The 21,406-nt window shown below is 35.1% G+C and overlaps 1 protein-coding gene across 8 annotated transcripts in view; it reads left to right on the top strand.

The window, feature by feature from the left end:
• Positions 1-21,406, top strand: part of THOC2 (THO complex 2) — a 48,892-nt gene that overhangs the window by 16,167 nt on the left and 11,319 nt on the right. For 7 of the 8 annotated variants that reach the window (XR_001554695.2, XR_004307096.1, XR_001554697.2 and 4 more), the window contains exons 10-31: positions 375-530; positions 2,997-3,169; positions 3,339-3,534; positions 4,050-4,091; positions 6,068-6,109; positions 8,043-8,173; positions 8,264-8,365; positions 9,548-9,632; positions 10,432-10,525; positions 10,963-11,043; positions 11,282-11,378; positions 13,104-13,221; positions 14,002-14,181; positions 14,782-14,946; positions 15,605-15,880; positions 16,657-16,798; positions 17,402-17,559; positions 18,752-18,880; positions 19,403-19,534; positions 19,616-19,800; positions 20,532-20,716; positions 20,987-21,089. Coding sequence is in view for 5 of the 8 variants with exons in the window: in XM_015860751.2 (XP_015716237.1) it covers positions 375-530; positions 2,997-3,169; positions 3,339-3,534; positions 4,050-4,091; positions 6,068-6,109; positions 8,043-8,173; positions 8,264-8,365; positions 9,548-9,632; positions 10,432-10,525; positions 10,963-11,043; positions 11,282-11,378; positions 13,104-13,221; positions 14,002-14,181; positions 14,782-14,946; positions 15,605-15,880; positions 16,657-16,798; positions 17,402-17,559; positions 18,752-18,880; positions 19,403-19,534; positions 19,616-19,800; positions 20,532-20,716; positions 20,987-21,089 (2,972 nt within the window). In the remaining 3 variants the exon portion in view is untranslated. The remainder of the gene's footprint in view (positions 1-374; positions 531-2,996; positions 3,170-3,338; positions 3,535-4,049; positions 4,092-6,067; positions 6,110-8,042; positions 8,174-8,263; positions 8,366-9,547; positions 9,633-10,431; positions 10,526-10,962; positions 11,044-11,281; positions 11,379-13,103; positions 13,222-14,001; positions 14,182-14,781; positions 14,947-15,604; positions 15,881-16,656; positions 16,799-17,401; positions 17,560-18,751; positions 18,881-19,402; positions 19,535-19,615; positions 19,801-20,531; positions 20,717-20,986; positions 21,090-21,406) is intronic. The other variant, XM_015860750.2, reaches the window with a different exon arrangement.

Raw genomic sequence — 21,406 nt, forward strand, 5'->3', positions numbered from 1 at the left:
TTTTCTTCACATGATTAAAGGAAAATGTATGATGCTTTTGAGTATTCTCTTTGTTTTAAGGCATTTAATTTGTTTAACATGAACATCAATCATGTGCTTGGCTGTCACAAAAGCCTATTACTGAATAGTGATGGTAAGAGATAGGAAAGTAAACAGCATATTTTTAATCTTGATTAAAAGTCCTTGATTTAAGAAGTTTGTTAATAGTATATTTTCTGATGGGACTATGGTAACAAGAATAATCTTCCAAGAGGTAAGTTTGTGATTAGTGTCAAGGAAAAACAGAAGTTCTGCCTGGTGGTTAGTTGATGAATATCAGGAAGGAATAGATCACTTATTTCTGAAAATGAATAATGTTTTTCTTTTTTTCTTAGCTTCTTCCAGGGGATAATGCCATCATTGAAGAACACAAGCGAGAGATAGTGGAAGCTAAGCAAATTGTGAGAAAACTCACCATGGTTGTCTTATCCTCTGAGAAGACTGAGGAAAAGGAGAAGGAAAAAGAGAAAGAAGAGGAGAAAACTGAGAAGGTTTGTGTGTGAAAGCTTAGTTTTCAAGAAAAAAACTGTAAACTGAATGTAGTCTTTAACTATGAATGTATTTTTATATTTGTTTGAAAAGAAATACAGAGATATACAAGCATCTGTTTTTCTTGAAAGCTTTTGTCTGTGTACAGATCCCACTTCCATCATGCTAAATGTACAAACATGTATTCCTTGGGACTTAGTCTCTTGGTTTAAGGGTCTTGGTTCCTTGGCTAACTAATTGAATTCTTCCTTTCTTGTTGTATCAACTCCACTAAGTATGTCTGAACATTCATATACTTCAGTCTTTTAACAGCTGTGTTTTCTTGGTCTTGTGATTGTGTAATCCTATTTGATGCCTTACAAATGCAGACACAGACTGCAATCTTTTTCTCTCAGTCAAAAACAAGTAAAGAGTTACCAGACTCAAGAATGCTAATGTAATTATTCTGCATTGTATAAAAACATTTTAGTTGTATATTTTAAGTCAAAACTGTCATCTTTGCTTTCAGTAAGATCTGCATTATGGTGTAGTTGTGTATTTTGTATTTATGGTGCTACTGTGTCATGTCTTGTTCATGCTGTCCTACATCTAACTTGCCTAAGTGTATTCAAACTGTAGTTTAAAAAATGTTTGGGACTTTTTTCCCCTCTTCATTTCAGTGCTACTCAAATGTCTTATTTAAATAAAACACAGAAAAAAGGTCAATTGCTTACTATTTGCATGATGTAGTTGTATTGGAAAGGAGACAGAAATCCATGAGTACTAATGTCTCCTGCTCTTTGTTTTCTTTATCATTCTCATTCATGATATCCAGCTGTTCTGTCTACTTATTTCTACTTATATAGAATCAAGATAGGGTAGAACATCTCTGACCTTCCTTTCTCTTTTTCTTGACTAACTTGAAAAACCTAATTTCATTCTCATCCCTTAAGCAGCTGATGTGGTCACTGCTCTCTGGCTCCAAACTGCAGTTGTAATCTGCTGCTTAAACTGATTCTTTTCATTAGCTTTATTTATTTATTTATCTCTGTGCCACACAGCTTTTTATTATACCACATCATTTTGGTCTATCTCTTCTATGGTTAGATGAGGTTCCTCTGAAGCACACATCACAATATTGTGATGGAAGGACAAACTCTTAGGCATAAAGATCGTATGTTTTTAAAGTAATATCAGATGCAGAGAAGATTTAAATTTAAGAACTAGGTAATGTTAAGTTCTACCAGAAACTGGAATATTTTTCTGAAGGGGTTACGATGACGAGTAGCATGAACTGAGCTTGTGTGGTGAGGAAAATGAAGAGCTGAACTTAAACAACTTCTGTGATTCCTTGCACGCTGCTATGCAGTGCATACTGTTTGAGTCTTGTTTTTATTTAAAAAAAAACAAAAACATTTAATACATAAAAATACATTTAACAGTTCCTAATTTAGTTTCATTTAAGGCCATCAAGTGCTATTTTTTTGAGTAAAATGTATTACTGTATCATAATTGACTCTTAATAAGAATAGTTTAGTGTTGGCAAGTGCATTATCTTCTCTTGCCTTTTGAGATGCATTTAATGCATAACAAAACAATGCTGAAAGCAGATGAATAGCTACTTTAAAAATATATGTATATTGAGCTCCTAACTATGTATGGCAGTATGACTAGACTTCACATTAAGTCCAAATTGACTCTCCTGTGTCCTGTGCTTTTGCTGTTGGGGGGCATATTTCAGAAGAGCACGCTTGGTTGAGGACATACACATTCAGCAGTATGTGTGTGTGCTGTTTTGGAAATAGTAAGCAACAGTGAAGTCTGGTCATTAGCATCTAACAAGTATGTTTATAATGATTGAATAGATACAACTTGTAATTGTTTAAAAGCAACGTGATTTTCAAGAGATCTTTCATGCTGGAAGTGAATTTTAAGCTTTCTACTTGCACTGCTGGAGAGAAGTTTCCAAAAATTTCAGTAGAGAATCAACTTATCCTTTAGTTAGCATACTATAGGGTGACTGAAAACAACAATCCTTGGCATCAGAGGAACTGATATTTTAGAGGCTGATCTTGTTCTGATGTGCATGTATGTATTTTGAATAAAGAAAACCTGAAAATTCATTACTGTGATTTCACCATGGATATTGAGAGGAGCTGTATATGTTTCCACTCTGAAAATTTCCCCTTACTGTATACTAGGCTGTTCATGACCATCAGGAAAAAGAGTTGCAAGTGCTACAGTTTTGAAATAAGCAAAAGTCCATGCAAACCATAGTTGTTTTTTGCATGGATTAATTTTATTGTTGTTCATGTTTCCTTGTTGTGTAAACATCTAGCCAAATTTTGTTTTTCCATGTTGTATTTTGTATGTGTGTATATGTATGTTTTCTTCCCGGATTTCTTTTTGTAGGTTACAGCTGGCTACTGTTTAAAGAAAAGTATTAGACTTGATGAGCACGTTTTCATTAATTGTTTATTGTCTTGCAGCCTCCAGATAACCAGAAGCTTGGTTTATTGGAAGCTTTATTAAAAATTGGTGATTGGCAGCACGCACAAAGTATTATGGATCAGATGCCTCCATTTTATGCTACTTCACATAAGCCTATTGCGATTGCCCTTTGCCAGCTTGTACACGTGACAGTTGAACCTTTGTACCGCAGGTAAAGAGGAAAGTAAATTAAATAGTAGTTTCCACTAAATAGTGCAAAAATATGTAAAACTTACAAGCATAAATTCACTAATAGTACTACTTGTGTTGTCCTGTTCTTAAATATTTTCTTAAAATTTTCACTTCTGCTCAATGTGAAATGGTGTGCAACTTATTTTCAGGGTTGGTGTACCAAAAGGGGCTAAAGGGTCACCAGTTTCTCCTTTGCCAAATAAGAAAGCACCGAAACAAGCAGACAGCTTTGAAGACTTGAGAAAGGAAGTGTTCAACATGCTGTGCTACCTTGGCCCTCATCTCTCCCACGATCCCATTTTATTTGCAAAAGTGGTGCGCCTTGGAAAAGCATTTATGAAAGAGGTTGGTAAGATAAAACCACTTATTGAACCTGGGGAGAAGTGCTCATGCCTCTCATGTCAGAAGCTGCTCAAGCCTTCTTATGTATATATTAAAATAATGAAAAATAATTGGAGATTTTATGATCAATGAACATAAATCAACCTTTCTTGAATAGCTTAGACATAGTGGTTTTATAACTAGTATTAGTGATAACTACATGTATTGATATTTGAAAGATACCTTATATTACACTGCAATTGCAGTTAGTATAGAAATAATAGTTTCAAGTGAGCAATTTGTTTTACCTCTGCCAGCAGATTATAAGGGCTACTTTGTGATTAAGTTTTTAGTACCGAAGATTTATGAGAAAGCCCTTGTTTCCTTATGGATACACACATTAAAGTGGAGATTATTTTGTTATACTTTGGTTCACGTTTATAAATACATGTGCTTTGTTTTTTTTTAATGAGTAATAGAAAAATGGTAGCTTAATGTATTTATGAAAAGGATGAGCAACTCTTAGCTATTTGCTTTAGGCTGGAACTACGAAGAAATTCATCAGTGACAGAATGGTTAAGGTAACATAGGGAAAGTTTAACTGCATTATTGCCAGCAGCATGTTAAACTGTTTAACGCTCAGTAGTTGTATTTATAACTGGAGGTGATTTGTCTGTAAGCTAACCCATACAGTAGTTTAAAGTTCGACTACTAACATTGCATTGCAGCTTTCATGCTCAAGCATAGCTTGAAGATGATCTTGCACTTACTGGTGTGTTAGCTTACTGAGCTTTTTAATGGTGAGTGGAACAAAAAGAAAAAGAAGGAATTTTTGTAATTAAGACTAAAATCTTGAGAGGGTATTACTGTGAGAGAAAGATGGGAACATGAATCCACGATCATTGATAATTGAATTGGAAGTCCTGTTTCTTTAGGCAGAAGTTGAAGTTCATTTGTTCCTTCTTTCCACTAAGAAAATACAGTGAATATTTATATGCACATATGTTTTTGTTTGTGTATATAAATGTAGATTTCCTTGATACTTCAGTTACAGCCTCATTTTCAATGTAACCATGCAGAATCACTGCATATGTAATGAATGCATTTTATTTATGCATTTGAATTTCAATTCAACCATAAAGAAAATACCTTGCTATTTCTCTATTGGTTCTGCTCGCAATAATTAAGGAGCTCTCAAGTATGTTTAAAGTTTCTTCTGTAGAAGTTCTTTGTGATCTCCATTAGTGGTTACCAGTTTCATCAAGGAATCTGTGTAGCTAGTGATGGAATATGCTTTTTGTTTTTCTTAATGACAGTAAGTCTTACCAGCTCTTGATAAAATGTTGTACTTTGATTTGTATGCCAGAAACTTTAAATTTATACTACAGTGTAGCTCAGTGCAGTTATGGAATTGCTCACCAATTGGAGGCTTGGGTGTTTTCTGTTCTGAAATTGACCACAAGATTTATTTCTAGATAATGCATTTGTTTGGGTGGTAACAAGTATAACAAATCCCAGCAAATTTCCTCATGAAACCCAAACTTATTTTTTTTACTTCTTCTGTTGCTGATCTTGCATTGCAGGAGATCCGTCTTCATTTCAGGGTTTTGACAGAGACCAGAATGCCTTGTATCAGCAAAGTAATTTCACAAGCTACACGTGTACTGCTAAGAATATGTTAATTTACTCTGCATTGCTTTAAAAGCTGTTAGAGATGTAGGTTAAAAAAAAACAACACCAAAACTCTTTCCAGCAGATTCTCATCTGATTTTTGAATGCTTAGGGTGATTCTAAATATGGGATTTAATGGTATTTCATGGTATCTAATACTGAAATTTACAGGAAAATATAATTTTAGTGATGAATTGAATGAGATAAAAATGTTTCAAAGAAGGTAGAAAGCCAAGTGCAAGTGTGTGATTTGATTAGAGTCAAGATTTTGTCTTCATATGATAACAATCAGAGCAGTAATGAATTCTGTATTCGTGGGAGGTGAATTAATCTTAGGTTCCTGAAGTAAAAGCAGTATTATAAGCCTGATGGTATTTTTTAAAATATCAGTGGGTTTCATTTTTCCTTGTGTTGTTTTTTTTTTCCGGAAGAACTGTTTTCAAATACAACAATCCAGAATATAATTTTTTTTAAACTTTATCAAGGGGTTGCAAATGCTGCACACACAAACATAATGAATCCAAGGTATTTATGCATGAAGCTTACTTGTGTCCTCTATACAATTCAAAGCCGATGAAGGTAGATATTAAGACGTGGTTGCAGGAGGAAGGGGCCGTATCTAAATAGACGAAAGCACTGCAGCATGTAAATCCAAGAGCATACACTGCAGCAGATGGTGCTAATAAAAGTTGGAGAGGGTTTGTGTAGCTGTGTAGATGTCCTTCCACCCACTAGGCCTGCAACTATTTCAGTGTTAGGAGATCTGGAAAATAATTGCTAGGCATGTGACCATCTGGGTGTATGCTTGTGCTGAAAAAGCCTTGTTCTGAAACTGTTAAACATTAGATTAATTATTCTAAAATTAACTTCATTGTCTTTGTTATAGTTTCAGTCCGATGGAAGCAAGCAGGAAGATAAAGAGAAAATGGTGAGTGAGATTCTAAAAGACTTTAAATCCAGAAAAGAACGTAAGAATCAACTCTGCTAGAAACACTGTGTGTTTCTTGGCAGAGTTCTAAATGTTCTCGTAATCTCATTCCTCCCACACGCTGATTTTATTATGTATTTTAGATCAGTGAAATGGCAATCTATTTTTATTCATGGAGGTAAATTTATGTTGTCAATTTTAATCTTATCTTTTGAGGAGAGAGCTTTTTAGAGAGGAGGGAGTTGTTAAGAGAGTTTGAGACTAATAACTGTGCAGCCTTTCTTTCTCTGTACCATTTAATTCTTTACCAAAATATGCGTGATAGACTTGTCATTTTGGGCAAGTTTGAGCAGGTCGCAATTCTTAATTACCGTGTTGTTGGCACTTCCCACCTTCCTTCCCCTGGATTCCTCAAATTTGATTTTGTTCTTTTAGCATAGTTCCTTCTACTACTTAGTGGCTCTGAATCAGGTGGAGCACCTGAGTTATGTAAAGAGATTCTCACGATGGCATCTTATATCTTAAGTAATTTTTGGGGGGAAAGCATAGAAATGAGGAGAAATTAGATGTAGGGAAGGTACCCATAATACAAAGGGTAACTTCTTCATTGTGTAATTCAAGACTGGCCTCAGTGAAAGCTGGGTATCCAGTTGAGATCTTACTTATTATTGAATAAGTCTGATTTGACTTTTAAATGAACAAGCAACTTTTCTGTATCAAGTTGTTTTTACTTCTTTTTGTCATGATTTACTGACTACTGTAGTTATAGTGGGGGGGAAATAAAGTTTCTGAAATGTTGCTAAAAGCACTATCAATTAAGCGAGGATAGTTGAGTTCAGTTTTGTTAGTGTCACTGGAGATTTTTGAGTAACTTAACCAATGTCACCCATAGTTAATATGAACTCACGGCCTGGAGGTCACTGCCCTTCTGTAGGTACTGTTCACCTCATTCTGATATTGGAGTAGATTTCTATGGGTTAGAAAGATAACCATGTGGTTCAGGGAGTCAGTGGTAGGCTGAGTCTGTCCATGTCTTGTAGGAAGTTGTCCTAAGGGTAAAGTGACGCTGCTAATGAACTGACAAGTAGTGCATAAACTGGTTGGTTTTCCCTGACTGGAAGGGAACTGCTGCTTGGAAGAGAATAGCATTCATTACTGGAAAGGGGTTCTGACTTCTGGGCCTGTTGTTTCCATGACTGAGTCATTTGTTGCGAAGAAATCTCATTTGGAGACACAAGTAGCTGTTCATATGTGGAAGTGCGAATTATGTACTGACAGAGATAACTTTTTAGTGTTTGCATACTATGGTGTAGGATGTGATGCTAATGATTATGCTCTAGTGAAACTGTTCACTTAGCGCTAAGAAAATGACTCCAAGGGATTAAGCTGAAAGTAGTTATAAGCATTTTTGATGATGATTATTTGTTTTTCCTCTGTGGTTATTCTAGTATACTCAGTGGGAAACAGGAATGTTTTGTTTTTTTTTTTAAAGTTGATACTGAGAGCAAGAAAATGGGTACTCTGTGTCTTGAGGACATGTGTGATGCTCTCAGATTTAAATCCATAATTACAAAGGAATACCTTAATACACTGATGGTAGTTGCCAAAATAAATTCATTCTCTGCTGTTGCACTTCATGGAAGTCTGTAGTGTATCTTTTATGAATGATTTTAAAATTTCAATATAATGCACTGAAAATGGCTCCGTTATTACATCCAATAAATAAATATTGGCAAAATATATGGTTCATGAGTTGGCTAATAAATGATTTGATGAAACGTTTAAGTTCCTTTAGTATTGCTTGGTTTGTTTTTTTTCTTGTTTAGGAAGTCATAATCTTGTGGCCAACTTGTATTTTGTTATTTTACTAAGATGTTCAGTTCTTTGTGCTTTTTATTTCTGGTATTTACCCCGAGTTTTGTCTTTATCACAGGAGGTACTTTTTAGCTGCGTGTTGAGTATTACCGATCAAGTTCTGCTTCCTTCTCTTTCTTTGATGGACTGCAATGCGTGCATGTCTGAAGAATTATGGGGAATGTTCAAAACATTTCCATACCAGTACCGGTGAGTAGAATAGTTTGTTTCTGTTCTTTGAAAGTGGTCTACCTTAAACTGTCAGTATAAAAAGTATTTTCCCTTTGGTCGTCTTTGAAGGTACCGTCTTTATGGACAGTGGAAGAACGAAACATACAATAGTCATCCACTCCTAGTAAAAGTTAAAGCTCAAACCATAGACCGAGCCAAGTACATCATGAAGTAAGTAGTCTGATTCCATAAATTATCATCTGTAATACTGTGTATGGCATTTCACCAACTGGGAAAAAAAAGCCAACCCGTGACAAATATATTCCTTTCCTAATGACTCAGTTTCATTGATAATCTTTGCTTGTAAAATATTTGATGTACAGAGATTTTAAAACTGTCAAATTAATAATAATGCAGAGTAGTTAGCCACAAATAAGAATTCTTCATTTGGAAAGTGACCCACTAAGTGGCTTAAAAACTTTTCTGTGGATGTGCTGCTGTTGATGAATTCTTTGTTTATGGGAGTGCTACAGATGGTATGGACACTCTTTAGTCCCAACAGAGTAAAAAGTCTTGTCATTTTCTGCCAGAAAAGGAAGGTGAATTGAGTGGTTTGTTCTCATCTTCAAGCAGGTGTAGCTCAATTTGAGATTTATCTTAAAATATGGCATCCGTGTGATATCGTTGTCAGGGGTTTGGATTCTACTTGCTGTGTAGTTTGGTCCAAAAGCAAATACTATGTTTTATTTTTATTTTTTTAATGCAGTTAATTGGGATATTCCTGTCTTGCCCATATAAAAAGGTTCTAAGAGGCTTTGGACTGCAGTTGTGAAATCTAGGAAGGATTATGATCCCCTCTTCTGTCTTGGAGTATAGCTGGAGTAGATGATAAAAGTTTGTGTCCCTTCTGCTACAGTAGGTTTCTGCTGTGCAGATGAGTCACAATGCTGACAGTTGTTAATGATATGAGAAGCCTGTAAATCAAAGGTATAGTTGTTTGTGCTTGTACTGGCCATTTCACCGTGTTACTGGCCAATTTGTTTAAAGGTGTTATCTAATTTAAATCCTGTTCTGCTTCCAGGTAGAGCATTGAGACTGGGAACTGTTATTTGGGAATTTTGGAGTACAATTTAAAAGAGAACAGTGTTGTTTGATTTATTCTATAAATCCTTGTTATGTACCAAAGTCTGGATTCATTTCCAATGATCATCTTCATACTGGAGGTGCTCATGGGAAGTGGAAATGCAATATGGTCTCCTTCCAAAGGTTCTAGCAAGACTTTGACAATTGGCAAAATTTCTTCTCTAATACTTTGATACAATTAAGTTGTACTTTCAGCTTATCACAGAGGTTATCATTTAATTCTACTATTCTCTTAACTCGACTTTTGTAATAAAGCATTCTCTTTTACAGGCGTCTAACTAAGGAAAATGTGAAGCCATCTGGAAGACAGATTGGGAAACTCAGCCATGCCAATCCTACCATTTTATTTGATTATGTATGTAATTACATGTAATTAAACACCATCATATCCTAACTATAGATAATTCAGAATGAAAAGGGACCTATGGTATAATGAGTGCAGTTCAAACTTTTTCAAGTTTGCATCACAAAATTAAGTGTGGTACTTTGCTGGTAGTACAGAAACAAAAATGTGAGATGGTAAATGTGACGATAGCTATTGAATAACTTAAAACTGAACTGAAAATTGCATCTGTGTATGCATATGAGTTTAGTTTCTCACTGGTGAGATGGGAGTGAGGTGCCATAATAGGGTTATGGGGGAATGATCTACCCGTTAGTGTTCAGATGTTACTTGAAGAAATTAATACTTAAGCAGATGTGTGTTCATGTGTATAAATTGTGTAGGAGAGGGAACACTGCGGAACTTGATACAATTCACTTGTATTCTTTTCTGAACTAGTAGTAATTTTAGGGAAGTAGCAACAGAGACTTAATGGTAAGGTTTAGAATTCTTGAGAGGTCTTATGGACAATGAAGTATTTTGGTGATGTTTGTTTTTAGTTATTCTAAAGTTGTAATTGTCTGATTTTAAGGAAAATACAAGCATAAAATTATATTTAGACCTTAGGGATGCGTTTCACTGATTTATCAAAGATACTAAGTAAATCAGTCAGGTTACCTGTACTTTGGATGTGGTTTAGATCTAAAACTATTTTCAAGAAGTGTTTTGTGTAGGTTTTAAAGACAAATGTAGTTTAACAGTCTAGGTTTGTTACATGAAATATGAGATAATGTTCTTTTTTCAGCTCAACTTGTCTTTTTGTTTCTTTCAGATTTTATCACAAATACAAAAATACGATAACTTAATAACTCCAGTTGTTGATTCACTGAAATACCTCACTTCACTAAATTATGACGTCTTGGCATGTATCCTTTTATGTAAATAATACATCTGATGCCAATATAGTTGTAGCTGCATTAAATCTCTCCTGTCAGTAAATACTATTTTTGCTGTTGCTGCTATTTGCTGGAAATTTTAGTGAGTTTCCAATAGTTCTTTACACATCCTGAATTACAGAGCACTGTTTGCTCTTTCTACTTCACAGTGTAAAAAGTAATTTCCTCTTTTGTTTTACTGCTTTCACTCTGCAGAGTAAGCCTGTACATTGTAGGTTAAATAATTAACTGTTTTCTTTATTACTTGTTAAAAACAGAACTGTATGTTACTGCATCCTTCATATTGTGCTTGCTTTACTTGCTTATCATACTGATACATTACAAATTGTGGAACTGGTAACAAAAGTTCTGTATAGGTTCTGTTTTGACAAACAGAGAAAAACATGTTCTCTCTAACTCCACTAAAGACTGTATCATTGAAGCTCTGGCAAACCCCGAGAAGGAGAGAATGAAGCACGACGACACTACTATCTCAAGCTGGCTGCAGAGTTAGTATTTTTATTTCATTACATTAACGTTTAAGATAAAATGCTTAGTCCTCCCTTGGATCTACTTGTTAATTTTTCAAAAGGAGATCTGACAAGTTTATTAAATTAGAAAACATTTTTTTATCTTTATATTACAGGAACATACATGCTGCTAAGTTTTTATTTGTATTGAATTAATGCTTATTTTCTTTTACTTAATGCCTTGAGGTTCAATCACAACTGTTTTTCCTTACTTTAGGTCTGGCTAGCTTTTGTGGTGCTGTTTTCAGAAAATACCCAATTGAACTTGCTGGTCTGCTTCAATACGTAGCCAACCAATTGAAAGCTGGGAAAAGGTAAGTCGTGCTCAATTGATACTCATAAACTACCATTTTCTTTCTTTTTCTGGCTGCTGCTTTAGCTGGTATGTGAGGACTTGACTAGTAGATACTCCAGTAATAATCCTCCACTCATTTTACCAGAAAGCTTAAGAAATTTAGAAGAAAGAATAAGATATTTGCTGGGCTTTTCTTTGTAATTGTTTAGCTGTGGCATGTTATTGTTTTAAAGGCTCTTTTTTTTAATCTGTAAGGTATTTAATACAGTTTTCTTACCTAACCAGGCAAAAGGAAAAAAATAAAAATAAAAGCCCTACCAGTGTGTAATACGATCATAGAAAAAATTGCCTTCTTTAAAAAAAAAAAAAAAAAGAAAATAAACTATCAATAACTGCAATTTTAAAAAAGGATTAAATTGTTCAAAATTGTAGGTTTTTTCTCATGTCTTTCTACAGGGATCTCTTAGTGTTTTTTATTGTTTTAAATACTTATTTAATGACCTTTGAACTGCTTTTTTTGTGTCAGTGTTGACCATTCACAAGAAATTTTTTAAACAAAGCTTGTGGTTTGAATCTTCCTTATGTTCTTTTGTCCATCCACCCTCATCAGTTAGTATTACTGCTTCCTTATTTAATTAACTTTAATGGACTATTTCTTATTGCGTAGGTGAGTATTGATTTATATTCTGTTATGAACCCCTACATGGTTGCAGCAGGAGGTAATGCAGCATGCTACATTAGGGTATTTATGTTGAGAACTCCTAGGTATTTTTTCCCCTTCCCTGCAATGTAGACATTCAGTCTCATGTGCTCCCCTGTCCCCAATTTGTTTTGTATTCTGATGGTGGTACAAAGACATTGAGCTACAGAGAAGGGTAAGTAGTATTTCTTGTCTTTCCCATGAGTTACATGTTATGACTAAATATTTTGAGGAAATAATTTTTATATTAAAATTAATATTTGGGATCGTAGAAATAATATTCTTGCCATTGTGACTGGAACATTCCAGTGTTTGGATTGAAGTATATGCTGGCATTGCACAGTTCCTAAACAGAAAATTACAGCTTACAGCCGGAAAACAAACAAAAATATATAAATAGTATTATATATTTAAATTCATAACTTTTTGTGACCTACTTAGAAAAAGATGTTGACCCAAATTTCAGATACTAGAATAAAATTGCCTTCTAGAGTGTTTATGATACAACTTGTGTACTTCTGATGAGGAAGAGTTATCACCCTTAGGGAATTCAGAGCATGAAGTAAAGCTTAGTTGCTGGAGGGCATGATTATTGGAGTGTGTTGTATATTTCTGTGTTCTAAGTGAAAAATGTCTGCTGTGTTCCAAATCAACTCTCAAGACTAATTTTGCTAGTCCATTTCTAAGACAATACTGTTGTAGAAGTTGGAAAGAGAAAGAATGTTCAGAGATTTCCTTGTTTATTGTGGATGTGATATAGATCTGGTAGGAAGCATGTAAAACAACAGAAATAAGCTCTAAAGCTCGATATTTTTAAATATGCTGAACTCTGTTTTTCCATAAAGTTTGAATACAACTCTTGAATGATCATGTTGTCCTCTCATAGAGAAGTCCTTGTATGCAATGGCATCCTGTTATTATTTGTCCCCATGTTAAAATGATTTTAACATCTAATACCTTGTTACTGTCTTCTGTGTATTGAATGTTGTAGCTTATGTTTCTTAAACAATTTTTCTTGTTTTTACTCCACTGTTTTCTGTGCAGCTTTGATTTGCTTATTTTAAAGGAGGTAGTACAAAAAATGGCAGGGATAGAAATTACAGAAGAAATGACAATGGAACAATTGGAAGCCATGACTGGTGGAGAACAACTAAAAGCTGAGGTGTGTTGATGTTAAATTTAATTAATAGCTGTTGCTTATTAATGGTGTTTCTAAATACTGATTCATGACCTCTGGCAGTGTAGCTGAGAGAGGTGTTGCTACTTTTATCACAGAACTTTCTACTCCATTGAATTTACAAGCCTTGCAGACAGGCAGCCAAGACAAAGTATACTTGAGCTTTAGTTTGCTGTGCTTCACAGCATCCCATATTAATGAAAGCAGCCTTCATTATTTGGAGTTCCATGACAGGTTGCAAATTATAGCAGCTGGTGCACTTGTATGTTGTGCAGTCCTGCTGTTTTAGAACTGATTGGAGTGTGGTCAATCCATGTTGAGTGAAGTACCATTGTAAGCCTTCTTAATGGTTAAAGCTGTTGCAGACTTGTCTTCAAAGACTTAATGAGTCTGGCCTAGGTAATTCCTTGGGCAGATGAATAGCTACACTCTGAACTAAAACTAGAAGTTTCTTTATTGAAAATGGGGAAGAGACTTTGAGCAGATCACAGATGAAACTTAGATCTAAAGATGTAGTGTCAGATGCTCATGATGAGAAGTCACTTTTCATTTTCTGGGTAGAAGACTAGTAGCATGCAAGATGAATTTGTTTTTTATTCTAATGTATGACTAACAGCATAGGATCCACTGAGGTTTTTATAAAGAAACTAGAAACTATAGTGATGTTAATTTGTCAGAATTTCTGCAGTCAGAAGTATGTATGGTTTACATTTTTTTTAATGTACTGTTTCCAGATTTAAGCAACTTTTTTTCTGTACTGTGCAGGGTGGATACTTTGGCCAAATTAGGAATACAAAGAAGTCTTCTCAGAGACTGAAGGATGCGTTATTAGACCACGATCTTGCCCTTCCACTATGCCTGCTTATGGCTCAACAGAGAAATGGTGTGATCTTTCAAGAAGGAGGGGAAAAGCATCTGAAGCTAGTGGGAAAACTGTATGATCAAGTAAGTTAAAAATACATAAGAATTAATCCTTTTCTTTGGTAATCTGTAATGTGTCAGTATTCTATATGAGCACAACATACTTTGTTTTAATCTGCAGTGATCACACTTTTATGTTGACAACTGACATTCATGTATTATAATATATACTTAGTACCTCTGAATAAAAGATAAGAATGTCCTTTGTCATCAGAAATAAGAGCTTAAGTTTTTAGGTTGACTATCATGTTTTTCTGATGTTACTTTTTTGGATGAACTTTTTGTTAGTGGAATTCAGGCTTAAAACTTCCTTCTGTTGCCTTAGGCAGTAGGAAGTAGTTTAATTCCAGTAGAACAGAGGGCTCTTACAGTTCTGCTGGCTTTCATAAGGCTTTTCCTTGGATGCAGTTGAGTCAGCATTGATGAGGGGTAGAAGTTTGTGGCATGGAATTTTTTTACTTCCAAGTGGAATTTCTTTCTATTGTGTTAATGCTTTTATTTTAAAAACAAACAGCCACCACTACTCCCCCCACCCAAACAAGCCAACAAGGATCTTTCAAGTCCTCCCAAGCTCAATTTCTGAACAAAAAAAACCCTGATCTCTAACTTTTCCTTTTCACATAGTGCCATGACACCCTGGTACAGTTTGGTGGGTTTTTAGCATCCAATCTGAGCACAGAGGATTACATTAAGCGAGTGCCTTCAATTGATGTTCTTTGTAATGAGTTTCACACGCCTCATGATGCTGCATTTTTCCTTTCAAGACCCATGTATGCGCACCAAATTTCAGTAAGTAGAACTCGTTTCATTTCTGTCTACTGTTACGAGATGCCCATTTACATGTTATAATTGTGTTGGGATCCTGCACAGATTGTCTACTGAATAAGAGTTCTAGGTGCTTTTTTGAACAGTTGAGGTAGAACCAGAAGCTGTGGTTTGGAAGAGATTCTGCTTTATCTTCATAGGGAAAATATAGGCCATGTGCCAGCTTTTGCACAAGTGATAGCAGTTGTAGCTAATGATTTCAACTCTTTTGATAATTTGGGTGATCAAGAGTTCTCCCACCCAGATTTCCCCAAATATGTAGTTTTTTGTGGCTATTTTAGATGTTTCTTGCTGTGGAGAGAAATGCTGCAGCTGTCAAAAGGTGAGGTATAAAAGGAAGAGGCAAGATAAATTTGTCCCTGCAACTAAAAAAAGTATTGAAAACAGTTTTTCAGCATAATATAATACCTTGCTGTAAGAAGTAGTGAGCTGAAAGATGATAGCATCAGTGAGGATGATATGCAGCATGGATGCATACTAAAAGTATACATAAAATTGTATATAAATTTTGTTTTGTAAAGATGATTTTCATAGAAAATTTTCTGAGAAGCTGAATTAAATTTGGTTCACATATGGAGGTAACAAACTTTTGTTTTCTTTTTTCATTTTTTTTTTTCCCCAGTCCAAGTATGATGAACTTAAAAAAGCTGAAAAGGGAAATAAACAGCAACACAAAGTTCACAAATACATTACAGCATGTGAACTGGTGATGGCTCCCGTTCATGAAGCTGTGATCTCTCTGCACCCTCCCAAGGTTTGGGATGACATCAGTCCTCAGTTTTATGCCACATTCTGGTCTCTGACTATGTATGACCTTGCTGTCCCACACAGCAGCTATGACAGAGAAGTCAATAAACTTAAAGTCCAGATGAAAGCCATAGATGACAATCAGGAAATGGTATGTTTGTGATTTCTCTTCTTTTGCTCCGGTTTCACTTTTCATTAAATCCTACATTAAGATATAAGTTTTCCTTTGTGCTAAGGAAGGGAGTTATCTTCACACACTGATATCACTGATAGCATTACTGGTTGTCTCCCAGCAGAGATGAAACCTTTCCTGCAACTGCAAGTTATCTATGCATAATTTGCATTTTAAATATTGCTCTCTTTTGTAGAGTAAAGTAGACTCCATGGTGGTAGGTAGGCATTTATTTTGGTAGAAATCTATGAAAAATGAACTGCTGACTTGTAGTGCATGACAGGATGACAAAGTTCTACTCTGAGTTAGTCATTTACTTGGAGTTTCATCTGTTTTATGTAATCATATTTTCGGGTTAAGCCAACCAAAGTTAAACCTGTGTTAACTGAATAAATTGGTCTGTTGATAGAGGTTTGTGTCAGCTGATTCATCCATTCCGATTTCTCATGGTTACATGCTTTAGACTTCCTTACAATTCCAGCTTCAAAACTACCAGTGGCTCCATTAAATAAAAATTAGTGGAAAATCTTGTCTTTCAGATAAGTCTTGTCACATCTGTATCTGTACTTTGGCTGTTCACTTAACATCATTAGTTATCCATTGTTAATGAATCAGCTCACAATTAGAGCTGAATGCTATTTAGAGAAATAGCTTTTCACATATTTCTCAGCATTACCAGACATTTAATTGCTCTGTACCTAGTGTAAGTAGTATTAGTGTAAGTATATTAAATGAATTGCATTGACATTTTACAGCCTCCAAATAAAAAGAAAAAAGAAAAAGAACGTTGCACTGCTCTTCAGGACAAGCTCCTTGAAGAGGAGAAGAAACAGCTAGAGCACGTTCAAAGAGTTTTACAGAGACTGAAATTAGAGAAGGATAACTGGCTTCTGGCAAGTAAGTGTGTGTATGTAGTTGTTGCTGTCCCCAGAACTAAAAGTTCAGTTCTGCCATGAAGTAACTTCTAATTTGAATGTAGTGTGTCTTTGTAAATGCTGAGTAGTTCCTTTTAGGGAGATGTTTTATTTGCTTCTTGCAATGGCAAGGCCTTTTAATATTGTACTGACTTAGAAAATAAGAGCAGGACGGATTTGATGTGAGGTGATAGTTACAAGAGGGTTTGCACATCAGTTGCTGTATTGCAGGTCATAGAAATGTGAACAGCCAGTGAGTGATTAGAGTTAACTTTGAGCACAGTGATGAGGAGCAGTATGCAGAATCTCAGTAATTGAAGGAGTTTATGGTAATTTTTCTGAGCTTTTTTCCATTGTAACAAAAGATTTTTTGCTGTAAGAAATAAAGGTCTGCTAGAATATTTCTACCATTTTGCCTGTTCCTCAAAGATTAAAAAGCTTATTTTGACTTTGAGTAGTGTCAAAGATATGTCAGGATTACAAACTGGAGAATATGATATGAAATACTGAATTTTTGGGGAGTAGTAGTTTAATTGCTTACCCATTAATGTACTAACTTTTTTCTTCTATTTCTTTGCTTTTGCAGAGTCTACCAAAAATGAGACTATCACAAAGTTTTTGCAGTTATGTATATTTCCTCGCTGCATTTTTTCGGCAATAGATGCGGTTTATTGTGCTCACTTTGTAGAACTGGTTCATCAGCAGAAAACACCCAACTTCTCCACACTTCTCTGTTATGATAGAGTAAGTATTGAAAGCTCTCTGTGTATGTATTGTTATAAGCACATAAAATTAGTATCCTCTTTCCTTTCCAAAAGCAATCTCAACGAAGTCATTACTTGCATTTAATTTTAAAATCTATTGTGGAAGTGAGAAGGTCCCTTTTATGCTTCCTGTTCCACAAATGAAGTTCTCTCTCTCCTAGACCTGAGGATTATTTTCAAGTGGTTTTTTTTTTTTCCTTCTGATTTATTCTAAGACAGCTAAACTTCTAAGGGAAAGTGGTCAGCAGTCATACAAACTACATTCACATTTCAAAGCCTTGCAGTGATCTGCATTTCTGTGATTTTTTTTTTCTAACTCTCCACCTTCAGTTGTGTACTGTGCTGCTGTACACAGCCTCCTTTAAGCTTGCCCTGACAAGCGTAGTTCTTGGGACACTGACTCTGGTGATGGGATTAATTTTTATTACTGCTGAGACATAGAAATGTGATACCACAAGTGTTACTGATGACTGCAGTAACCTGATTTTCTGGATCAAACAGCTCCAGCAGAACTGGCTCACTGTACTATTCTGTGACTTCAGAACCTTTCTGGTGCTTTCTGCTCAAAGAAGCCAGATTATTTAGTTAATAATTAACAATCATCTGTATGGTTGCAACAAATTTGTGTGGGGCTTCATTATGAAAACTATAGTGAAGAGTTTTTGTTTTTTGCATGAACATTTGACTAAAAGTTGTCAGGTTACCTTTGAGACTTTTGAAGTAGGGATCTGCTCTGATTTCATTGGTCCAAAAGAGTGGTTTTACTCAGAGATACAGTTTGTGTTCTGTGTGTTTATTTCTGCCTACTCAAATCAATTTATCAATTTAGAGCCCAAACAGTTATATTCCAATGGAGATGCACCTCGCCTATGGAAGGCTGTGTCAGAGGCAGATGTATGCAGCAGCTGGAGTCTTGGCTCAGATCTAGTAATTGGATAACAAAGTCCTGAAAACAAACAGGATATTCGCTAAGAAGCTTTAGCAGACAAGACCTCCTTTTTTTTCCTGTTTCTCTGTGTAAATCTAATTTGGTTTCTAAATATTTCTGTAATCTTCTCTGAATTTAAAAACCATAGCAACGGTAGTTTAGGTGAGAACAATTTGAAATTGTTGATAATCCTTGTTTGTAATTCATTGAAGTTAAAGTAACTTTTTACTGCTGCCATTCACAGGTTTTCTCTGATATTATATATACAGTAGCAAGTTGTACTGAAAATGAAGCTAGTAGATATGGCAGGTTTTTATGCTGTATGCTGGAGACCGTGACTAGATGGCACAGTGACAGAGTCATATATGAGAAGGTATGTGAAGCTATTAAAACTTGTTTGTTCATGAAGAGTTATATAATGACTTCTTGTATAATACACCCCAGTAAAACCGGATTCACTGAAATCATTAACTTGATTTAAAATGTTGTCGTTTGATTTTTATTTTTTTTTCCAATGGCCTTATGTTAGGATGGGGATTTTGTAATCAGTGTGTTTTTAACAGAGTTAATTTTGCATAGCGCCAAAAGGAAAAGAAATGAATTTTGATTTTCTCATAGTTTTTCTTGAAGATTTAGGTAGCATATGGAGACTCCTTGCAAAAACTAGTTAAATTGCAAATAATCCTTTTCCTCACCCACAAGAAAGGCTTCAACATAAATAAGCTTTAAAAAAGAAAAAAGAGGATATAAGTCTTACAGAATCTGTCTTAGTCTGTATGCCAGGAAGTGCTTTGATTATATTAACTATTACAACATTCTTGGTTTTTTTTTAATGTATCCTGGAAAATATTTGTATTTTAAATAGTAAATTTTTATTTATCTTGTGCACACATAGGAATGTGGCAACTATCCAGGTTTCCTAACTATATTACGAGCAACTGGATTTGATGGTGGAAATAAAGCTGATCAATTGGATTATGAGAATTTTAGACACGTGGTACACAAATGGCACTATAAGTTAACTAAGGTAATTAAAGATGCTGAAAAATGCAATTCTTTTTTTGAATCTTTAATGAAAAGGATTGATGAGTTTTAATTTGTGTTCTAGGCTTCTGTACACTGCCTTGAAACTGGTGAATATACACATATCAGAAATATCCTGATTGTGCTGACCAAAATCCTTCCATGGTATCCAAAAGTGTTGAACCTGGGCCAAGCCTTGGAAAGAAGAGTACATAAGATATGTCAGGAAGAGAAAGAGAAGAGACCTGATCTATATGCATTGGCTATGGGGTAACAACACCTTACTTTAAGAAAGTGGTTAAAAGTGGATCATGAAAGGCTTCTAAAGACTTGGAACTCTTACAGTCCTAACATATTTGATTTTTACCTTATCACAGAAGATTTCACTATCCCGCATCTCAGGGCTGGCATTGTGAATGAAAACTTTCATGTCGTGCTGGATGAATACTAATTTCATTTTCAAGACTCTAGTAAAATGCATTTAATAGTAAAGATTTTCACTCACAAGAGCATAGCTGCGTTATAGAGAGATAGTATAACAGCAGATAGATACAAGGGGGAGTAAAGTGGAGAAAGCCAAGGGCTATTGTTGCAAGATTGCATAATTTGGAAGATAATAGAGTTCTAAAATGCTTGATTAAGTTTTTCATATGCCTAAGTGCAGAATCATCTATGGATATTTGAGTGGTAGTTAAGGTTGTGCTAATAGTGGGCTATTTTTTTGTGTGTTTGGCAGGAGTGTGTGTGTGTGATGGTGGTAACAGCAAAGAGGGCTTTGAGGTAGGGCTGCTTCTGTTGTGTGAGGTTTTATTTTTGTTTGTTCTTTTAATTTTTTTTCCTTTTTTTACTTTGAGTTGAATGATAAAGGGGGAAGAAACTGCATATCAGTTGGGAAAAACTGTGAAAAGTAACAGACGGAACTGTTAGATTAAGTCCTCATTTAAAATTCAACCCATATTTTGCTTTGTTTGTGCATATTTAACAATCTGTGCGACTTGCAGCTATTCTGGGCAGTTGAAAAGTAGGAAGCCTTTTATGATACCTGAAAATGAATTCCACCACAAAGACCCACCTGCCAGGAATGCTGTAGCTGCAACAGTACAAAATGGGCCAGGTGGTGCTGGGATGCCTACATCTCTCACAATAAATACAGCGAAACTGGAGGAAAGCTCTGCTGAAGAGACTGGTAAACAAACTTGATTCTTAGTTGAATGATATTTACAAGCTACTGTCTCAAAACTTGTTAAATTGAAAAGAAAAAAATCTCTGTGAGCTTAATGTCTGTGCATTATATGTTCTTTGTGTTGTTGGTGGTTGATTTTTGCAGGAGTGTAGTCTGTGTTTACCTCTTTAACTACTAGTTAAATGTAGTTTTGCATGAATTTGTGTTGGGATACTTGTTTTTATTATTGAGACGTATGTTATTGTAATTAAGTTGTTTTCTTTCTTTAAACAGATAAACTAAAGGAGAAGTCTCAGGGTACTGTGAAAGTCATTAATAAAACTGTCAACACTACACCAAAGGTGACAACAAGCAATGGAAACAGTGCTTCTAATAGGTGAGAAATCTACTCCTTCCTTGATATGCTCTATTGTCTTCTTTGAAATTGACCTACCTTTTCAGTCCTTTCATGTGCTGTTTAACTTTTTCCCATTACATCAGATTTTTGCCAAAATATATAGCTGTTCTAAGCTGATGCATGTATAAAATACATTCTGTTTTAGTTAAGTAATGAAAAACAAGATAGTACTCTTGTTGATGTTCTGTTGAAGTGACAGCAAAATAATCTGGCAGTGAATGATTGAAGAAGTTCTATCAAATCGGGAGTAAGACTTGCCTATAACGCAAGCTAGTTTTTTGTCTGCTAATTGGCCT

This window comes from Coturnix japonica, chromosome 4 (assembly GCF_001577835.2).
Source record: "Coturnix japonica isolate 7356 chromosome 4, Coturnix japonica 2.1, whole genome shotgun sequence".
Classification (NCBI taxonomy): Eukaryota; Metazoa; Chordata; class Aves; order Galliformes; family Phasianidae; genus Coturnix; species Coturnix japonica.